We start from the raw sequence: 19,504 nt of genomic DNA, 5'->3' as shown, positions 1-19,504 counted from the left end.
GCCAAGTCACCAGCAAGTAGGTCTCTTGGATGGCTGAGGCTATCCTTGGCACCTGCCATTATTACAATAAAAACACTTTTCCCTAGGGGAGAGGGGAAGAACTATGATGGAAGGGGTGACTCTGATCAAGATGTGCTGCAAGGGCTGGGAAGGTGGCTCAGTGGTAGAGCGCTTGCCTTCCATGCCTGAGGCCCTGGGTTTGAGTCCTCAGCACCACATAAGCAGAAAAAGCCAGAAGTGGTGCTGTGGCTCAAGTGGTAGAGTGCTAGCCTTGAGCTGAAGAGCTGAGGGACAGCGCCCAGGCCCAGAGTTCAGGCCCCACGACTACCACTTAAAAAAAAAATAGATGTACTGCACTCTTAAGTGGACATGATAAATTGCAACCTATTTGTATAACTATTTGTAGGTTAAAAAAAAAAACAACCAACTTTTCCTACTCTGAGAAAAAGAAACCCAAGCCAGGCACTGGTGGCTCATCCCTATAATCCTAGCCACTCAGGAGGCTAAGATCTGAGGATTATGGTTTGAAGTCAGCCCAGGCAGGAAAATCTGTGAGACTCTTATCTCCAAATAATCACAGAAAAAGCTGGAAGTGAGGCTATGGCTCAAGTGGTAGAGCACTAGCCTTGAGCAAAACTGAGCACAAAGACAGTGCCCAGGCCAAGTTCAAGCCCCAGGACTGTCAAAAACAAAACAAAACAAAAAAGTCAAGTACACTGAAACATGAACTTTGAATTGCTTCTCACATTAAAAAAATAGGAAATCACATAAAAGCTTATCAAAATGTCTCCCAAAAAAAATTTAAAAATAATCTGGACCCTCCCCCCCAAAATAAAAATAATCTGGGGCTGGGAATGTGCCTTAGTGGTAGAGTGCTTGCCTAGCCTGCATGAACCCCTGGGTCTGAGTCGTCAGTACCACATAAACAGAAAAGGCTGGAAGTGGTACTGTGGCTCAAGTGGTAGAGTGCTAGCCTTGAGCTAAAGAAGCTCAGGGAAGACAGAAAACCCAGAGCTTAGACCTTCATCCTTGCAAGCAGCTGCTTGGACTTGCTTTGTTCTGAGTAAAGCTAGGGGAGAGGACAACATAAAGCTGAGCTCACAGCATGAGAACCTGGTGGACCTGGCCTGAAAACTTCGATGCTCCATTGGTTTTTTACCTGACAGAAGAACAGGAGAAAGACATATTTGGCCAAGGGGATGCATTCCTCCCCTGCATTGAGATACACAGGCACACCCTCATTCAGCTGGAGCCCTGGTTCACAGCCACAGGCCACACTCAAGTCACTGTGGTGGGTCCACCAAAGGCCAGGCAGTGGCTCAGGAACATGGTTCAGTATTTGGGCACCAGGATGCTCGTTGTCAAGCCCAAGGTTTGGAAATGCTGTAGCATGTCCGGAGCCAGCCCCTCACCAAGGAGGACTTGGCCTTTTCTTTCATTGCTTGTCCTGACACTGTGCTCCTGCTGTCTTAGCAACCATAATGAGTGATCCCTTCTCTCAGGCTTCCTTAAGAATAGGGCTTGAAGCCGGGCGCCGGTGGCTCACACCTGTAATCCTAGCTACTCAGGAGGCTGAGATCTGAGGATCGCGGTTCAAAGCCAGCCCGGGCAGGAGAGACCGTGAGACTCCTATCTCCAATAAACCACCAGAAAACCGGAAGTGGCGCTGTAGCTCAAGTGGTAGAGCGCTCGCCTTGAGCTGAAGAGCTGAAGGACAGCGCCCAGGCCCAGAGTTCAAGCCCCACGGCTGACCAAAAAAAAAAAAAAAGAATAGGGCTTGATGCTCCTAGGGTTCCCTGGAGTTAATTTTGTCATAAAGACTAACTTCCCTGGGAAGCTAAGAAAGACAAGGAAGGTATGGTGCAGGTTGGAATTTGTGGCCAGCCCCTCAGGGCTTCTAGGCTTATGTCTGAGGGATGTCTCTTAAATATAAGGATGTGTTCTCATCTAAAAACTTATTGAATAATGATATGTAATAAATAAGCTCTGTCATGTTAAAAAAAAGAAAAAAAGAAGCTCAGGGACAATGCTCAGGCCCCGAGTTCAAGCCCCAGACTGACAAAAGCAAAACAAAACAACCCCCCCCCCCCCCGCCCCCAAACAACAAAAGATCTTCTTTAGTTTCCAACTCCCTTGCTTAGCACCACCTTCCCTACCCCTTCCCCCCTGGCTGGCATCTCAGGGTAGCCCCTTCTTGGGGCTCATTTTTTCCCAGGGAGTTCTTGCTTCTTTCTTTTCTTTTCTTCTTTTTTGCTCAGTTGTGGGGCTTGAACTCTAGGGCTTGGGTGCTGTCCCTGAGATTTTTTGCTCTACCAGTTTGAGTCACAGCTCCACTTCCAGTTTCCTGGTGGCTAATTGGAGATAAGAGTCTCCCAGACTTTCCTGACCAGGCTGGTTTTTTGTTTTGTTTTGTTTTGTTTTTTTTGTCTGTCGTGGGGCTTGAACTCTGGGCCTGGGCGCTATCCCTCAGCTCTTCAGCTGAAGGCGAGCGCTCTACCACTTAAGCTACAGCGCCACTTCCGGTTTTCTGGTGGTTTATTGGAGATAGGAGTCTCACGGTCTCTCCTGCCCGGGCTGGCTTTGAACCGCGATCCTCAGATCTCAGCCTCCTGAGTAGCTAGGATTACAGGCGTGAGCCACCAGCGCCCGGCAACCAGGCTAGTTTTGAACTGTGATCCTCAGATCTTAACTTCCTGAGTAGCTAGGATTACAGGCAGGAGCCACCAGCTCCCCGTTACTCTTGCTCTTCTCTGAGTCAAATTCCACACAGGCTTCCAAAACAATATGTATGTCCCTCTCTTCTTCCAGCTTGCCCAGGTTGGTGTAGCCAAATGTGCTCTTTTCCTTTTGACCTGGAACTCTAAAGTTCAGAGGGCCTAAACTCCAAAAAGATTACAGTGCCTGTCCACACTACATGCAGTGGAATGAAAAGAAGTATGAAGATGTCTAAAGAGTTCTGCTTTTCTAAGGAGGACTCCTCTAATTCTCCGGAAGCAGGGGTGTTGGCTGCTTGCTGGGTAATCCCAAAGGCGCATTATTTAATGTGGGTTGCATTTTTCATCTTGAGTGCTACACTTGTTTCTTCCTTTCCCTGCTCCCCAGGCTTCTAACAACTGGACACAGCAGGAGTGGCACAGGTGCTCAGCACTGGCATCCACCACAGTTTTCCAGAGTACTCCATTCCCTGGCCTAATGTTGACTGTTCCATTTAGAAGCCACATTTCACCCCTCTTCCAGAAGGCCCAGGTTGATTCCTTCCTATTTGATGAGGCTTTTTCACTGGGTTTTTCCTTTTCTTTCCTTCCTCCACCCCCAGATGGGGTCTCACTATGTTAAACAGGCTGGTCTTAAGTCCCAAGTGCCAGGATTATGGACATGTGCTCCGATGCTACTGTGGGCCTTGATTTGTTTTGATTGACTTAGAGCACACAATATTTAGCCTTTAGTTATTATGTTTTTATGCTTACTGCTGTTTAATATGCTGTACATCTTTGCTTTTCTTTTATAGTTTAGCTGAGTGCCAGCACATTAAATTAGAGTAGTCCCTACCTCTTATCCTTGCAAATGTGTTTCAAGACTCAGTGGATGTCGGAAGCTAAGAACATTACCAGCCCTATATACTGGGTGTTTTCCCCCCTAGCAGCACATACTTACAATAAAGTTTAAGGGCTAAGGATGGTTTAGCAAACACAAAGTTCTGAGTTTTTATCCCAGTACTGCCAGAAACAAAATACAAAAAAAAAAAAAAAAATACTGAGGTGCTGGGAAGGTGGCTCAGTGGTAGAGTGCTTGTCTTGCATGCATGGGGCCCTTGGTTCAATTCCTTAGCACCATATAAGCAGAAAAAGCTGGAAGTGGGGCGGAGGCTCAAGTGGTAAAGCGCTAATCTACAGCTGAAGAGTTGAGGGACAATGCCCAGGCCAGAGTTCAGGGTCCACGACCAACAACAACAAGAAACTGAAAAATTGACACATGTTAGTAACTGATAATGAAATAAATATTATACTGTAAGTTACTTGGAGTGTGAATTATTTCTAGAACTTTTAAGTTATTATTTTTGGACTTCAGTTAAATGGAGCCTACTGTCACCCTCTTCATTAATCCTTCCTCTTTCTTTTTTTTGGTCGTGGGGCTTGAACTCTAGGCTTGGGCACTATCCTTGCGCTCTTCAGCTCAAGGCGAGCACTCTACCGCTTGAGCCACAGCGCCACTTCTGGTTTTCTAATGGTTTAATGGAGATAAGAGTCTCACAAACTTTCCTGCCCAGGCTGACTTTGAACCACAGACCCTCAGATCTCAGCCTCCTGAATAGCTAGGATTACAGGCTTGAGTCACCAGCGCCTGGCTAATCCTTCTTCTTTCTTCCTTTCAAAATTAACTGCTTCTTCCACTGAGCTTTGTTCTCTGCATACAGAACACCTGTTTCGTTTTGTTTTTCTACATACTATCCAAGCCTTCTAGACAAAAGTTTTTGAAGACCAAAACTCAGGTCACGCTCATTTATATTTTATAACTTAGCACAATGCCAGACACACAGAAGTTAATACCTGCATGTAAATAAATGAAGGAACTTTTCATTTCATTTTCCAATTAATCAAGTAATATCTTGCTAAGTTTTTGGGTTGAGAAATTGCTTCTTTGCATTTTCTAGATTATGCAAGATATGTCTATAAAACTTCAACAGATTCTGAATTTAATCATACTAAATTTTGTGAGCTTGCCTAATATTTTTAGTTATTGTTTCATTGCAGCACTGTTTATACACAAAACAAAACAAAATTGGGGCTGGGAAGGTGGCTCAGTGGTAGAGTGCTTGCTTCACATGCATGAGGCCCTGGGTTTGATTCTTTAGTACCACATAAGCAGAAAAAGCCAGAAGTGGCGCTGTGGCTCAAGGGGTAGAGTGTTGTTAGCCTTGAGCTGAAGAACTGAGGGACAGAGCTCAGGCCCAGAGTTCAGAACCCACGACAACCAAACCACCACCCCCCCAAAAAAAAATTGGATTTAATCTACATGTCCAAAGGAGGCATGATTTTAACACTTGAACAGACTTTCATAATAACTTACAGAGTTTCAGTCTGCTATCTATAAAATTATTATTCATTTCTTCCATGTATTTATTCGGCACTAATTTTCTACATAAATCCCTAATCTGAGTGGGTAGAGTTTATAATTTTAATCTTTAGTAAAATTGCTCATCACATACTTATTTTTCTAAGGGTACTATAAATTTATAAGCAGCACTAAAATAATTACTTATCACATTATAACCCATAAAGGGCCACCAATCTGTTTAATGTATGCACCCTGTATACTCACGCCACCCTGCAATATGGTACAGTATTTAAAGCACAAGTTCTGGGTCCTGGGTGTGCAACACTGTGCACCTGTGTAATGCTGAGGAAGCCCCTCTAGGTGCCAGTTTCATCACCTACAAGATGGGGTACCTGTGCCTAGTCATGCAATCATTGTGAGGACAACTTGGGTTCATGTCCATAAGGCAGGGGACAGTGCCTGGAACATAGTGAGTGCTTCGTTGGGGCTGCAGAGGATGAGGAAATTATATAGGCTAATCTGCTACTTTGTATAATTGGGTTTTCTTTCATAATTGCTGTCTTAACAAAGTCTTTCCTAGGTGAACTTGCTCGGCTTGCAGCTCTTTCATCATGGATCAGGCTCCCTCCTGAGGAACGAGCCGCACTGCGGTTACTCTGCTCCTTCTGATTCTTTCCTCTGCTTCCTCCCAGGAGCCTGGAAGAGCTGCCTCCCAGGCCCTGCACCCGCGATTACAGGAATCACTCTGAGGCACTTGAAGCTGCGCCATTCTGTGATTATTTACCAGTTATCCATCACATGCCTTGTTAAGCGGCTGCCTGCCACATCGTGGACTGAGGTGGAAACCTAAGACTTTCACTGAGAAACAACAACCTTTAATTTCTTCCTCTGCTCTGAATCGCAAATTACCATAGCAGTAAGCCCAGTTCAGTGACTCAAAGCCTCTCAGCCAGCAGTTCTAGAAAGGAAATTGTGAAACTGTGGAGCTCACCAAGAAGCTACTGCCAGTGTGCCAAAAGAGGGAGCTTGGGAGCAGAAAGCATGTGTTTGCCAGGCTTCTAAAAAATACTTAATTTGGATTCTTTTTTCTTTCCCAAGGATGGAGTAGGAGTAAAACATAATCATAGTCAACTTTCTCTTTTTAAAGGTTGCTTTAAGACAGGAAAGTCAAACATCAGAAATACACAGATCACTTTTAATGATCGCTCTCTACCCTCCCAGACAAAACACTCACCTCATGCCTGGCTGCCAGGCACCAACAGCTCTAATTAAACTGCTCTCATTAAAGAGAGGAGGTGGTGCGGGAGGAGGGGGGTAGGCAGGGAGAAGAGGGGAAGGTGGAAGAGGAAGTAAAGGAGGAGTGGGGAGAAGGGCAGAAGGTGGTGGAAGAGGAAGAGGAGGAGGGGGTATACGGAGGAGAAGCTGAACCAGTATGAATAGGAAATTATTACATATTGAATAAAGGTACTGCTTTATTTCTTTTCTGGATGCCATGCAAGGTCTAAAAAAATTAAAAGATCTGTAATTTAGATCTTACCTGAGCACAAGGATGGAGACACTGATGCTACAACCAAGCTAAAGGGAAGCTAATCATCAGGTGCCATCTTACCCTTCTCCAGGGCAAACCACTCCTACTGCCAAGCAAGAGGACTGGTGTAAGCACCTAGAACTCTTGGTGGAGACAGGCCTTGTATTCACATTTGTTAAGGCACTGGCAGGGTGAATGTCTGCATAAGACACATACTTCCATACAGAATCATTTTACAAAATAGACTCTGCCTTTGTAAAGGCAGCTTTGGCAAGCTATTCATTCATATATTTCTTCAAATTCACTTCCAAAGAATTTTAACTTGTATATTTTTAGTTTGAACACATATTGAGCTTATTATTTTACTCAAATTACCAATTATTTTGCATCTTCTTAACTTAAAAAAACACAATTGGAAAATGCAGAACTTAAATTTTTTCCAAAAAAAGTATGCTTCATATATGTTGATAGGCAGAATGATATATTTATTTGATAGCTAATTAAATTACTTTTTAGTATTCCTGCCTGTTGAATTTAAGCAAAATGATGGAAGGATCAATCCGAAAAAAGCTAGATGTTCTGCAATACCAGAGGCCTGGGAACAATGTTTTAAGACCCTTTGCAGGCTGGAAATATGGCTTAGTGGTAGAGTGCTTGCCTAACATGCATGAAGCCCTGGGTTCAATTCCTCAGCACCACATAAACAGAAAAGGCCAGAAGTGGTACTGTAGCCCAAGTGGCAGAGTGCTAGCCTTGAGCAAAAGCAGTTCAGGGATAGTGCCCAGGCTCTAAGTTTAAGCCCTGGACTTAAGGACTGGCAAAAACAAAACAAAACAAACAAACAAAAGACCCTTTTGCTACACTCTCCAGACCTGGAAAAACATGACCTTGAACTCAGTTGTTATTAGATTCACAACAGGAAGCACATCACTGTGTTTGCTAAAAGATCCCTCCTACAGCACAACCTTTAAAGTTGGATTGCTCCTAAACCAATAGAGAGCAACAGAGAGCAAGTGGCCTTTTGAGAGTCAGGGCTGACAGTCTGTCCTCGGCAACAGTTGGTAACACCAAGACCTAAGAGAAGGAAATCTGTGAACACAGGGATGGATTTCACAAGCTACATTTTTCTCCTTTATTTGGGCCATCATAGGAAACCAGATTATTTTTTACAATGATTTAAGGACTCTCATCAATTAGCCTGTGACAGCATTCATCTTGAAGGAAAAATGTAATAAGCTCTTCTTCCCTAAGTGCCAGCTGTCAAAACCTGCCAGCATTAATCAAAGCTTTTCAAAGATCCAATCAAATCACAGACTGAGTGGAAAGTCACTGCATGAGACCGATTAAGCTGTATTACTAAATGTCCAATGTTACATAAAAACTATAAATAACTTCGTACTGTTAGTCTTTTAAATTTGCTTTTCTTGAAGTAATCATGCTGTTCGGCATCAGTTAATAAAAGTAATGCTGGATCTGCCTCTGTGTTGAATCCACAGAGTCCTTGTGCAGAAGAGAGATGGGAAGTGAAAATCCAATCAGTAGAACCCTAAGCATGCCTTGGCAGATCTGTCATTAACACTTAAAACTTAAGAGGAGGGCTGGGAAGGTGGCTCAGTGGTAGAGCGCTTGCCTTGCATGCATGAGGCCCTGGGTTCGATGCCTCAGCACCACATAAGCAAAAAAAAAAAAAAAGCTGGAAGTGGCGCTGAGGCTCAAGTGGTAGAGCGCTAGCCTTGAGCTGAAGAGCTGAGGGACAGTGCCCAGGCTCAGAGTTCAAGCCCCATGACCGCACCCAAAAAAAAAAACTTAAGAGAAGCACCCAAGACAGAGGGTTAGGCATCAATATCGGGATTTTGTGAGTTGATTTTCCTTTTGTACAATAAAATGCTGTTTCAATATTTGCAAAGGAATTCATATTCTGGTACACAAGACATCACTTACTATTGGCTTAAAATTAACAAGCCTGCAGCCAATATTGCACAGACACATCTATTCCTATGTCCAAAAATAACTGCCAAATCAAGAAGAGCTTATCTCTAAGAACAGCCTTTCTTCTTTAAGCTAATGGTTGAGATACTAGTTTAAAGGTACAAATAAGAATGCTGGGTAGGGGGATCTGGGAATGGCTTAGTGGTAGAGTGTTTGCCTAGTATGCGTGAAGCCCTGGGTTCGATTCCTCAGCACCACATAAACAGAAAGAAAAGGCCTGATGTGGCACTGTGGCTCAAGTGGTAGAGTGCCAGTCTTGAGCAAAAGAAGCTCAGGGACAGTGCCTAGGCCCTGAGTTCAGGCCCCAGAACTAGAAAAAAAAAAAAAAAAAAAAGAATTCTGAGTAGCTAATGCTTGCCCAAATAAGAGGAGAAAGAAGCAGAAGACCAAACTGAAATCATTAACATGGAAATGTTCCTTTTCCCTCCTTAAATATTTTTTTTTTGGTCAGTTGTGGAGCCTGAACTCTAGGCCTGATTGCTGTCCCTCAGCTCTTCAGCTCAAGGTTAAGCACTCTACCCCTTGAGCCACAGCACAACTTCTGGCTTTTTCTGCTTATGTGGTGCTGAGGAATAGAACCTAGGGCCTCATGCATGCAAGGCAAGCACTTTACCACTGAGCCACCTTCCCAGCCCTCCCTCCTTAAACTTAAAAAAAAAAAAAGATATTTCTTTCTGTAAGTCCAGTTCTTCCTTAGTAAACTCTATGTTAATGGGGACCCCATGAGCAACACACAAATATGATGTAGTTCACCACTGAGAGAGAAAAGTGATCCAAGCTTATGTATTTTACATGGAGGAGAAACAACTTTCCTTCATTGAATTTTTTTCAAGCTAGGGAGAGAAGTGCATGCCTATAATCCTACTAATAGAACATGATGGCAAGAGGGCTAATGAAGCTGAAGACCAGCCCAGGCAAAAACAAAATACTCAGGAGAAGACAGAGACGGAGGGGAAGGGAGAAAGAAAAATAGAAGGTAAATAATTTTGAAAAAATTCAAAATTTTGAAAGGGGATGAAATGCTTGTGAAATAGATTATCTGCAACTATGAGAATAAACAGAACAGTGAAACCTGTTAAAATTACTTGGGGAAGGAAGGAGGAGGGGAGGGGAGAGTGACAGAGGGGGTAACATTGAAATATACTATAAGCTGGGGTGGGTGGCTCACACCTGTAATCCTAGCTACTCAGGAGACTGAGACCTAAAGATCATGGTTCAAAGCCAGCCTGGGCAGTAAAGTCTATGAGACTCTTATCTCCAACAAACTACTCAGAAAAAGCCAGAAGTGGCACTGCCTTGAACAAAAGAATCTCAGGGATAGCACCTAGGCCTTGAGAACAAGCCCCAGGACCAAAAAGAAAAGAAAAGAAAAGAAAAGAAAGAAAGAAAGAAAGAAAGAAGGAAGTACACTGTAAATGTATATAAATGCAACAAAGCTATCCCCTTCTATATAAATAATGTAAGATAACATTAAAATAAAATTTAAGAAAAGGGTTAGGAGCTTTGTTCAAGTGGGTAGGGTACTTGTCTAGCATGCTCCAGGAACTAGGTTCAATCTAAGGAACTGCCTCCCCCTCCCCCATATCTAAAAACTATAAACTATTTTGAAAAACTATAAATGAAGCAAAGAACAATAAATAAATACACTATGGCTCTTTAAGAAAAAAATGAAAGAAATGTTCTAGTATCTTGTCCAAATGAAATAGGAACCGAAAACACTTTGAATTCTTTAACTTGGGATTTTGTGCTAACTTTTTAGCCTACCATCTATATTCTGTAATAATTTCTTATAATAGTAGCCCTTAAGACTAACAAATGATGATTACATTATTAAATCTGTAATAGGTTTTGATAGAAATAAGTAATAATCCTTTAATATTAGAATATAAAAACATATGTTAGGGAAATAAATTTTTGACACAACTATACAATTTGAAAATAAATAGCCATGATACATTATACATCAAATTTTATTGCCTTCTTATGAATAGAACAAATATGGTATTCAAAATATACTTTCTTGCATTTTACAGAAGAAAAAGTAACTGAAGTAAAATTGAAGGAATTGTTGAACTTCAGATAAATGTTTCTTCAAAACAAGAGATATTAGTTCCTAAAAGAGTCCTCTAAAGTTAAAAAAAGATTAAGAAAAACATTAAGCTATTGAGCTACTACCATTAAAAAAAAACTACAAGTTTTTTAGTGGACATACGTTTACATCTGTAGATAGTAAACTTAGTCTCTTCCCCCATAAAAACCTAGGAGACACCACTGATATCTACACTAAACAAAAAAAGCTTCTTTTTCATATTAAACAACAACAACCAAAACCCTTTTAAATCTAAATCTACTTTAACTTTCCAAGAAAACTTTTTAAAAAGGAATGGTTAACCTGAAAGCAAAAGGTTGTTCAAATGACTTTCAAGGAAAGAAATACATTATGGAATGTGCTTATAACTAATAGTGTCAAGTACAACCCAAAACAATGACCCAAGAATTCATAGTATCAGCCGGTCCTCTCCTCCCTCCTGAATTACCTGACCAACAGAAGTTTGGCTTTGTTGTTTCAGAAAGCATTGTTTTTTACATTCCATCAATTGTTCAAAATCATGCCACATTTTCACTTGTTTCATATTTGGACCATGACTTTCTCGTACAGCTTTTTGTTTTTCTCGAAGTTTCTACAATGAAAAAATAAATAATCTAGTTACAGAGATACTTTTCTTTTCTTTTCTCGGTCGTGGGGATTGAACTTTGAGCCTGGGCGCTGTCCCTGAGCTCTTCAGCTCAAAGGGGAACACTCTACGACTAGAGCCACAGCTCCACTTCCAGTTTTCTGGTAGTTAACTAGAGATAAGAATCTCACAGACTTTCTTGTCTGGGCTGGCTTTAAACCATAATCCTCAGATCTCAGCCTCCCTATTAGTAGCTAAGATTATAGGTGAGAGCCACCAGCATCTGGCCAGAGATACACTCTAATGTTACACATCAAGATAATATGGTATATCATAGTTAGGCAATTGGCTAATTAAATTTAAAGCAGATACAGGATATCCTAAAGAGGAAACTGGGAGAGGAAAAACTGGGCAAATATAAAGGAAGAGATCACATTGTCTGAAAAGAATTATATCTTAACCTGACTTATGTAATTGTAATCCCTCTCTCTGAACATCTTCTTTACAATAACAATTAAAAATTAACAAGAAAAAAAGAACAGAAAAATGTAAAAGAAGGGAAGGAAATAAGAAAGGGCGGAAATAAGAAAGGGCATCAGGAGAGCATAACAAGTGAGATGAACTGGGTTTCAATACTGGCTTTGTCACGAGTGATCGGCAATGTTTCCTGGGTCTGCTTTCTCAATTGTCAGTTAGGACTAATAATTGACGATAAATAAAAATATGTCTTATAAGGTTATTTTTTTCACATGATAAATACTTCATAAATTATCATATTCTATGTATGTTATTATTAAATGCTATATTCTAGCTTGAAACACTGTATGATCTATTTATGTTCAAATAAATCATATACATATCTTTCTTAGAGAGAAGACTCAGGTTTATTTATTTATTTGTTTAAGTACTAAGATTTTAAATAAGGGCCTTTGTGCTTGCTAGGCTGGCTCTCTACCACTCAAGCCATGCCTACAGTCTTGCTTTTGCTGTTTTTTTTTTTCCTCTGGAGATTGAGTCTAGCAAATTTTTCTGCTGGGGCTAGCCTAGACCTGCAGTCCTCCAGATCTGTCTCCTGAGTAGCAAGGATTGCTGGCAAGAGTAGAGCCAGTGATTTTTAAAAGGTATACCATTCAATAAACCCAAATCTTTATCACAACCACTGACTGCCCAAGCTATTTTAGTCATCAAATTTAAAATTATAAAAAGAAGTAAATTTTCTACAATAACTTGTAAAAATATACTTTGGTTCTTTTTTTTTTTTTTTTTGTCGGTCGTGGGGCTTGGGCACTGTCCCTGCATTCTTCAGCTCAAGGTGAGCACTCTACCGCTTGAGCCACAGCGCCACTTGCAGTTTTTGAGTGGTTTATTGGAGATAGGAGTCTCACGGACTTTCTTGCTTGGGCTGGCTTTGAACCTTGATCCTCAGATCTCAGCCTTCTGAGTAGCTAGGATTACAAGCATGAGCCACCGGCAACCGGCTTATACTTTGGTTCTATGTAATATCAAAGTGAGAAATGCTGACTGCAAAGAGGGGTCAACACAAAGCCAGACAACAATGAGAAATATGGTAGAGAGAAAAAGAGTACAGATAAGGAAGAAAGAAAGGAGAGGAGAGGAAGGAGAGAAGGTAGGGCAGGGAAGAGGAGAAGAGGAGAAAGGGAGGGGAGGGGAAGGAGAGGGGGCTCAAGGAGCTGGGAGAGGAGGAGACAGGGACAAGGAGATGGGAGGGGTAGGAAAGGGAGAAGGAAAACAGAGAGGAGACAACAATGTACATATAAGGAAACACAGTATGACCAAAATACTATCTACATGGCCATCAAACGTGAGAAAATCACCAAGAGGGACAGAAAAACAAACAAAGACAAGGAAGCAGAGTACACTAGAACATCCTCCTTTCCTCTTTTAGTACGCGGTGGATCTACCATTGATTTAAGCAAGCTGGTGGTTAATGCTTGCCCAAATAAGAGGATAAACTAAGCTAAGGACCAGATTCAAATCACTTACTAAATGCTGTCCACCGCAGTATGGACAACCAAAGAACTGAACAGTAAACAGCAAGAGAAAACAACAGAATTTTAAAGTACAATTCTATAACCAGCAGTTTTTTGATTCAACATAGGGCATATGAATACATATACTTAAGTTTACATTTATTAATAATTTTCTCTTACAACAAACATTTTATCCTTATATAGCATTTGCAAAGGCCATGAAAGCAGATTCAAACTTATAAAAGCCCTGATCATAATTTTAAATTAAGGTTAAATTTAAACTCTAATTTTTCTTATATTAGTAGAATAATTTCCTTGTCAAACATCCTAACAATCTATAAAAGTTAAAGAATCAAAGACAATGTGGGTGCTGTATCAGAAATATTAATTTTATAATTCTGGGCCTGAAACCTTTAGCTTTATAAGTGTAACTGACTGGTTTGTAATTTATTTTTATATTTATTGTCACTTAACACAGATTTGTAATAGTTGAGATGAGCTGGGACAGTAGAAGTGTGGGGATTCCATTCCATGCTCTGGTCTAGTCTGGAGCGTGCACTTGTCATCACCGAGTAAGGTGAGCTGCACTATAGTGCATTTGCACTGAAAATTTAGATCTACTGTAGAAGCGAGAGGATTGAAGAGCTGTGCTTCTGACAGCCTAGAAGGTGAGGAATGAGCTAGTAATTGGCTCATTTTGCTTAAAAATATTTAGTGTCAGATTGCTGCAACCACTTTTCTCAAGAACCTGCAGTAAAACACTACAGTGAAAGGGAAAAGCCCAGGTTTCATTTTTGGTGCTGGGGGCCAGAACTGTGCACAGGCTAAACATGAGCTCTACACTGTCCAAGAACAAGCTTGAGCCGGGCACTGGTGGCTCATGCCTGTAATCCTAGCTATTCAGGAGGCTGAGATCTGAGGATCACGGTTCAAAGCCAGCCCGGGCAGGAAAGTCTGAGAGATGCTTATCTCCAATAAACCACTGGAAAACCAGAAGTGGTTGCTGTGGCTCAAGCGGCTCGCCTTGAGCTGAAGAGCTCAGGGACAGCTCCCAGGCCCAAATATTTCTGCACATACCATCACCCATCCAGATGCTTTTCAAAACAAGAGAAGTTGAAGAATGCTCCTTAATGTGGGGTCTTTGGGAGGGAGTCAACTGATAATCACAGTATGCTAAAAAACCTAAAAATCTCTAGTTAAAATAGTGTACAAATGAATGTTCACAAATTAACTCAAATAGGCGCTTTCACGCATAAAAATTCCTTTTGAGAATGACATGTCCTTATACAGGGGAACTGGATATTTAGAATTCACAAGTTCTCTGTTAAATGAAGAATTAGCGTTGGAAGGTTTCCATTTATTTATTTAGTTAGTTATACCAGTCCTGGGGCTTGAACTTGGGGCCTGGGCACCGTCCTGGAGCCTCTCTGTGCTCAAGGCTAGCACTCTACCACTTGAGCCACAGTGCCACTTCCAGCCTTTTCTGTGTCTGTAGTACTGAGGAATGGAATCCAGGTCTTCATGCATGTTAGGCAAGCACTCTACCACTAAGGCACATTTCCAGCCCTCCTTTTATTTTTTAATCTACTCAGTATAATAAATATCTGCTCACAAATCACAAAGAAAGAATAGAGGAAAGCTTTTAAGAGAAATAATTGGGGCTGGGAAGGTGGCTCAGTGGTAGAGCGCTTGCCTTGCATGCTTGAGGCCCTGGGTTCGATGCCTCAGCACCACATAAGCAGAAAAAAAAAAGCCGGAAGTGGCGCTGTGGCTCAAGTGGTAGAGTGCTAGCCTTGAGCTGAAGAGCTGAGGGACAGCGCCCAAGCCCAGAGTTCAGACCCCACGACTGGACCCAAAAAAAAAAAAAAAAGAGAGAGAAATAATTGATTCTAGGTTTCGGACAGGAAATGTACAGGGTGAGCCTGGAATACTGTGTCACATTAGGAAGTAAGTCACCAAAGTCTATTAGGGATTTCTTCAAAAGGATTCAGAGCTAAGTTTCGTGGTATATACCTATAATCCTAGTGCTCAGGAAGCTGTGGCAATATTAAGAGTTTGAGACCATCCTGGGCAACACAATGAGATTAAGCCTATACTTTAAATCTTGTGTTAAAGGTTTATATGTCAGCCTGACACCAGAGGCTCATTCCTGTAATTCTAGTTACTCAAGAGGCTGAGATCTGAGTATCAGGGTTCAAAGCCAGCCCAGTCAGAAAAGTTGAGACTTTTATCTCCAATTAACTACAAAAACAAAAACAAAAAAACAAACCTAGAAACAAAAACAAAAACCTGGAACCAATTCCAGCTGTGGCTCAAGTCACAGAATGCTAGCCTTGAGCATAGAAGCTCAGGGATAGTACCCAGGTCCTAAGTTCAAGTCCTAGGATAGGCCAAAAAAAAATTCATTGTAGGATTGATGATGCAGCTCAGTGATTAAGTGCTTGCCCAATACACGAAAAGCCTTATGTTTGAGCTCTAGCACACCTCTGCCCTTGGGGAAAAAAAAAAAGTACAGACATGGATTTTTTTTGTTTTTGTGGTGCTGAGATCCAACCCAGGGGATCACACATGCTAAGCAAATGCTCTATCTCTGTTTGTTTTTTTGTTTTTGTCGGTTGTGGGGCTTGAACTTTGGGCCTGAACGCTGTCCCTCAGCTCTTCAGCTCCAGGCTAGTGCTCTACCACTTGAGCTACATTGCCACTTCCAAAGTACTCTATCTCTAGACCCTAAGTATCTAAAAAAGCATCTTTACCTTTGAAAGAAATTAAAATTTTCCCTTTAAAACTATGGCCTTTGAAAAAAAAATGATGACATCATACTTATAAACTAAAAGTCATAAATAATTCTTACCTTTCCAAGGTTTTCTTGTTCAGTAATATTTTTGGTATACTGTGACCCTAAGTATCTAAAAAAGCATCTTTATCTTTGAAAGAAATTAAAATTTTCCCTTTAAAACTATGGCCTTTGAAAAAAAATGATGACATCATACTTATAATCTAAAAGTCATAAATAATTCTTACCTTTCCAAGGTTTTCTTGTTCAGTAATATTTTTGGTATACTGTTCCCTAGAAAGTTAACAAAAATTATTTAGTTTAAACTTACTTCAATTGATTTAATCATATAACAAATTATAAACTAACACATGTAGCTATATACTTAGCAATATATTTGGTAATATAGTTTAAGGGTCTGGAATAAAAAATAAACCCATTATCAAGTACTATGTCTTTCCTCATCTTCAGTCGGTTCTTTCAGGAAATAATAAGTTAATGCAAGGAGGCATACTTCATATGAAATTACATTTAAAAAATTAAGATGTTAAATATTATTTCTTATTAATCTACTCTTAAGGCAACAACAATCTATTTACTTAAACTTTGTATTTGAAGAAGTTTGCAGAAAGGAGAAAAATTGTGTGTGTGTGTGTGTGTGTCTGTGTGTGTGATAGTACCAGGGCTTTGAGCTTTCACGTTCATGGCTGGTTCTACCACTTAAGCCATGCCTATAGTCCACTATTTTGCTGGTTAACTTGAGGTGGAGTTTCACAGATTTTTCTTCCTTGGGTTGGCTTCAAACTGAGCTCTCTCTAGTTTAGACTCCTAAGTAGCTAGGATTACAGGTGTGAGTCATTGTACTCAACTAAGGGTTGGTGCTGCCCCCGAGCTCTTTTTGCTTAAGGTTAATGCTCTGCCACTTTGAGCCATATCTCCACTTCTGGTTTTCTGGTTGTTAATTGGAATCTTCCAGATTTTCCTTCTGGGCTGGCTCTGAACTGTCAGATCGTAGGCTCCTGAATAGTGAGGATTACAGGTGTGAGCCAGCAGTATCTGGCTTAAAATGCACATTTTAAATAAACATTTAATAGTATCTAATTCTGAGGTTCTATTTCTGTGAAGTTGTTCAACAGGAAATTCCCATGACTTAATGAACATAAAAACAAGGACTACTGGACTATTTACTTTATGAATGAATGTATATAGAAATGCTTAAGTAAATTATGGTTTGTACATTTAAAAGAAGAATAAAAGTGATAAAAGAGGGGATGAGAAGGTGGCTCAGTGGTAGAGTGCTTGCCTTGCATGCATGAGGTCCTGGGTTTGATTCCTCAGCACCACATAAGCAGAAAAAGTTGGAAGTGGCTCTGTGGCTCAAGTGGTAGAGCGCTAGCCCTGAGGTAAAGAGATGAGGGACAGCACCCAGGACCAGAGTTCAGGCCCACGACCAAAAAAAAAAAAAGTGATAAAAGAGGATGAGGGCATATCTATAACTACTGAAGTAGAAATTCTAGGTTATGTGTAAGCTGGGTGCTGTTCGCTCACCAACAAAAACTAACAAACCAACTGTGGGTACAAAAGCTCAGGACAGCATCAAGACCCTGGATTCATGCCCTAGGATTGGTACAAAAAGAAAAAAGAAAAAAATTGTGTGTGTAGCTTAAATGTTACTTTTTTTTTTGGGGGGGGGCGGGGGGTGTTGGTCGTGGGGCCTGAACTTTGGGTCTGGGCGCTGTCCCTCAGCTCTTCAGCTCAAGGTTAGTGTTCTACCACTTGAGTCACAGCGCCACTTCCAGCTTTTTTTCTTTTTGCTTATATGGTGCTGGGGAATCGAACCCAGGGCCTCATACATGCAAGGCAAGCGCTCTACCACTGAGCCACCTTCCCAGCCCCTAGATGTTACATTTATATACACATGTGTATACATATACATACACAAATTTCCCATATATTTGCTAATATATGCATATACAGACATATGGGAAAAGAATGTCATAATGTATACTGGTGTTAAAGTCTGAGGTGAGACAAAATGTGGACCTTTTTTTATGTGTATGTAAGCTGAACTCAGGGCCTGAACACTATGCCTGAGCTTTTTTGCTCAAGGCTGGCACTCTACCTCTTGAGCCACAGCTCTACTTCTTTTTTTTTTTTTTTTTTTGTCGGTCGTGGGGCTTGAACTCTGGGCCTGGGCGCTGTCCCTCAGCTCTTCAGCTCAAGGCGAGCGCTCTACCACTTGAGCTACAGCGCCACTTCCGGTTTTCTGATGGTTTATTGGAGATAGGAGTCTCACGGTCTCTTTTGCCCGGGCTGGCTTTGAACCGCAATCCTCAGATCTCAGCCTCCTGAGTAGCTAGGATTACAGGCGTGAGCCACCAGCGCCCGGCTACAGCTCTACTTCTAACAGCCTTTTTTTTTTTTTTTTCTGAGATGGTTTCACTATATTGCTCAGGATGTCTAGGAACTTATACTATGTTGCCCTTCTGTCTCAGCCTCCTGAGTGCTGGGATTACAGGCATGTACCACTACACTTGGCTAGACAGCACTCAGTTTCTATGTATACTGTTTCATAATTATTGAGTTTTTGGGGGCTGGGAAGGTGGCTCAGTGGTAGAGTGCTTGCTTGCATGCATGAGGCCCTGGGTTCAATTCCTCAGCACCACATAAGCAGAAAAAGCCAGAACTGGGGCTGACGCTCAAGTGGTAGAGTTCTAGCCTTCAGCTGAAGAGCTGAGGGACAGTGCCCAGGCCCAGAGTTCAGGCCCTACTACTGATCAACAACAACAACAACAACAAAAAGAACATAATTATTGAGTTTTGTTTTTACAAGTATTTATAGGAAAAATATTTCTAATTTTAATGTAAAAAATTAAAATGTTATTTTAAAATAAAAATGTAATATTGCACAAAAAAAGCAAATGAGATTTAAAGTCGGTGACATGTTAAGATAAAAGTTGAAAGATAAAGACTAAGCAACAAATGGCAGCATCTAAGAGACTTTAGACGTTATGTTAAAATATAATCAGATTGGGCTGGAAAGGTGGCTCAGTGGTAGAGTGCTTGCCTTGCATGTATTAGGCCCTAGGTTCTATTCCTCAGTACCACAGAAGCAGAAAAAGCCGGAAGTGGCGCTGTGGCTCAAGTGGTAGAGCGCTAGCCTTGAGCTGAAGAGCTGAGGGACAGCGCCCAGGCCCAGAGTTCAGGCCCCACGACCAGACCAAAAAAAAAAAAAGAATACAAAATTGAGAATCTAAGAAAACATAAATCACAAAAGAGAAAATACAGTAGCCTAAAGAGAAGCAAAATTGTGTGAAATTGATGTGAACAGAGAGAATGAAAAGTAGACAAGGTCCTGACAGTGCTAAAAGTAGAATGTACACAGGAATGAGGGTGAAGAAGAACAAACAATCCTTACAAACCTTTATTTTCCCCTTCAAATTTACCAGACAGTAAGTCACACAGCTTGCCTTTCCAGCTCTCCAAAGGAAAA

The 19,504-nt window shown here is 41.2% G+C and overlaps 1 protein-coding gene across 1 annotated transcript in view; it reads right to left on the bottom strand.

The window, feature by feature from the left end:
* Positions 1-10,524: 10,524 nt before the first annotated feature.
* Positions 10,525-19,504, bottom strand: part of Ift81 (intraflagellar transport 81) — a 64,806-nt gene continuing 55,826 nt past the window's right edge. Inside the window, exons 18-19 of the mRNA XM_042669084.1 lie at positions 16,260-16,305; positions 10,525-11,253 (exon numbers count right to left, since the gene is read on the bottom strand). Of these exons, the coding sequence (XP_042525018.1) occupies positions 11,071-11,253; positions 16,260-16,305 (229 nt within the window). The 3' untranslated portion in view covers positions 10,525-11,070. The remainder of the gene's footprint in view (positions 11,254-16,259; positions 16,306-19,504) is intronic.

Source organism: Dipodomys spectabilis, unplaced genomic scaffold (genome assembly GCF_019054845.1).
Source record: "Dipodomys spectabilis isolate Male_0828 unplaced genomic scaffold, ASM1905484v1 ptg000480l, whole genome shotgun sequence".
NCBI classification, from domain to species: domain Eukaryota; kingdom Metazoa; phylum Chordata; class Mammalia; order Rodentia; family Heteromyidae; genus Dipodomys; species Dipodomys spectabilis.
This window is presented reverse-complemented; position numbering and strand designations above follow the sequence as displayed.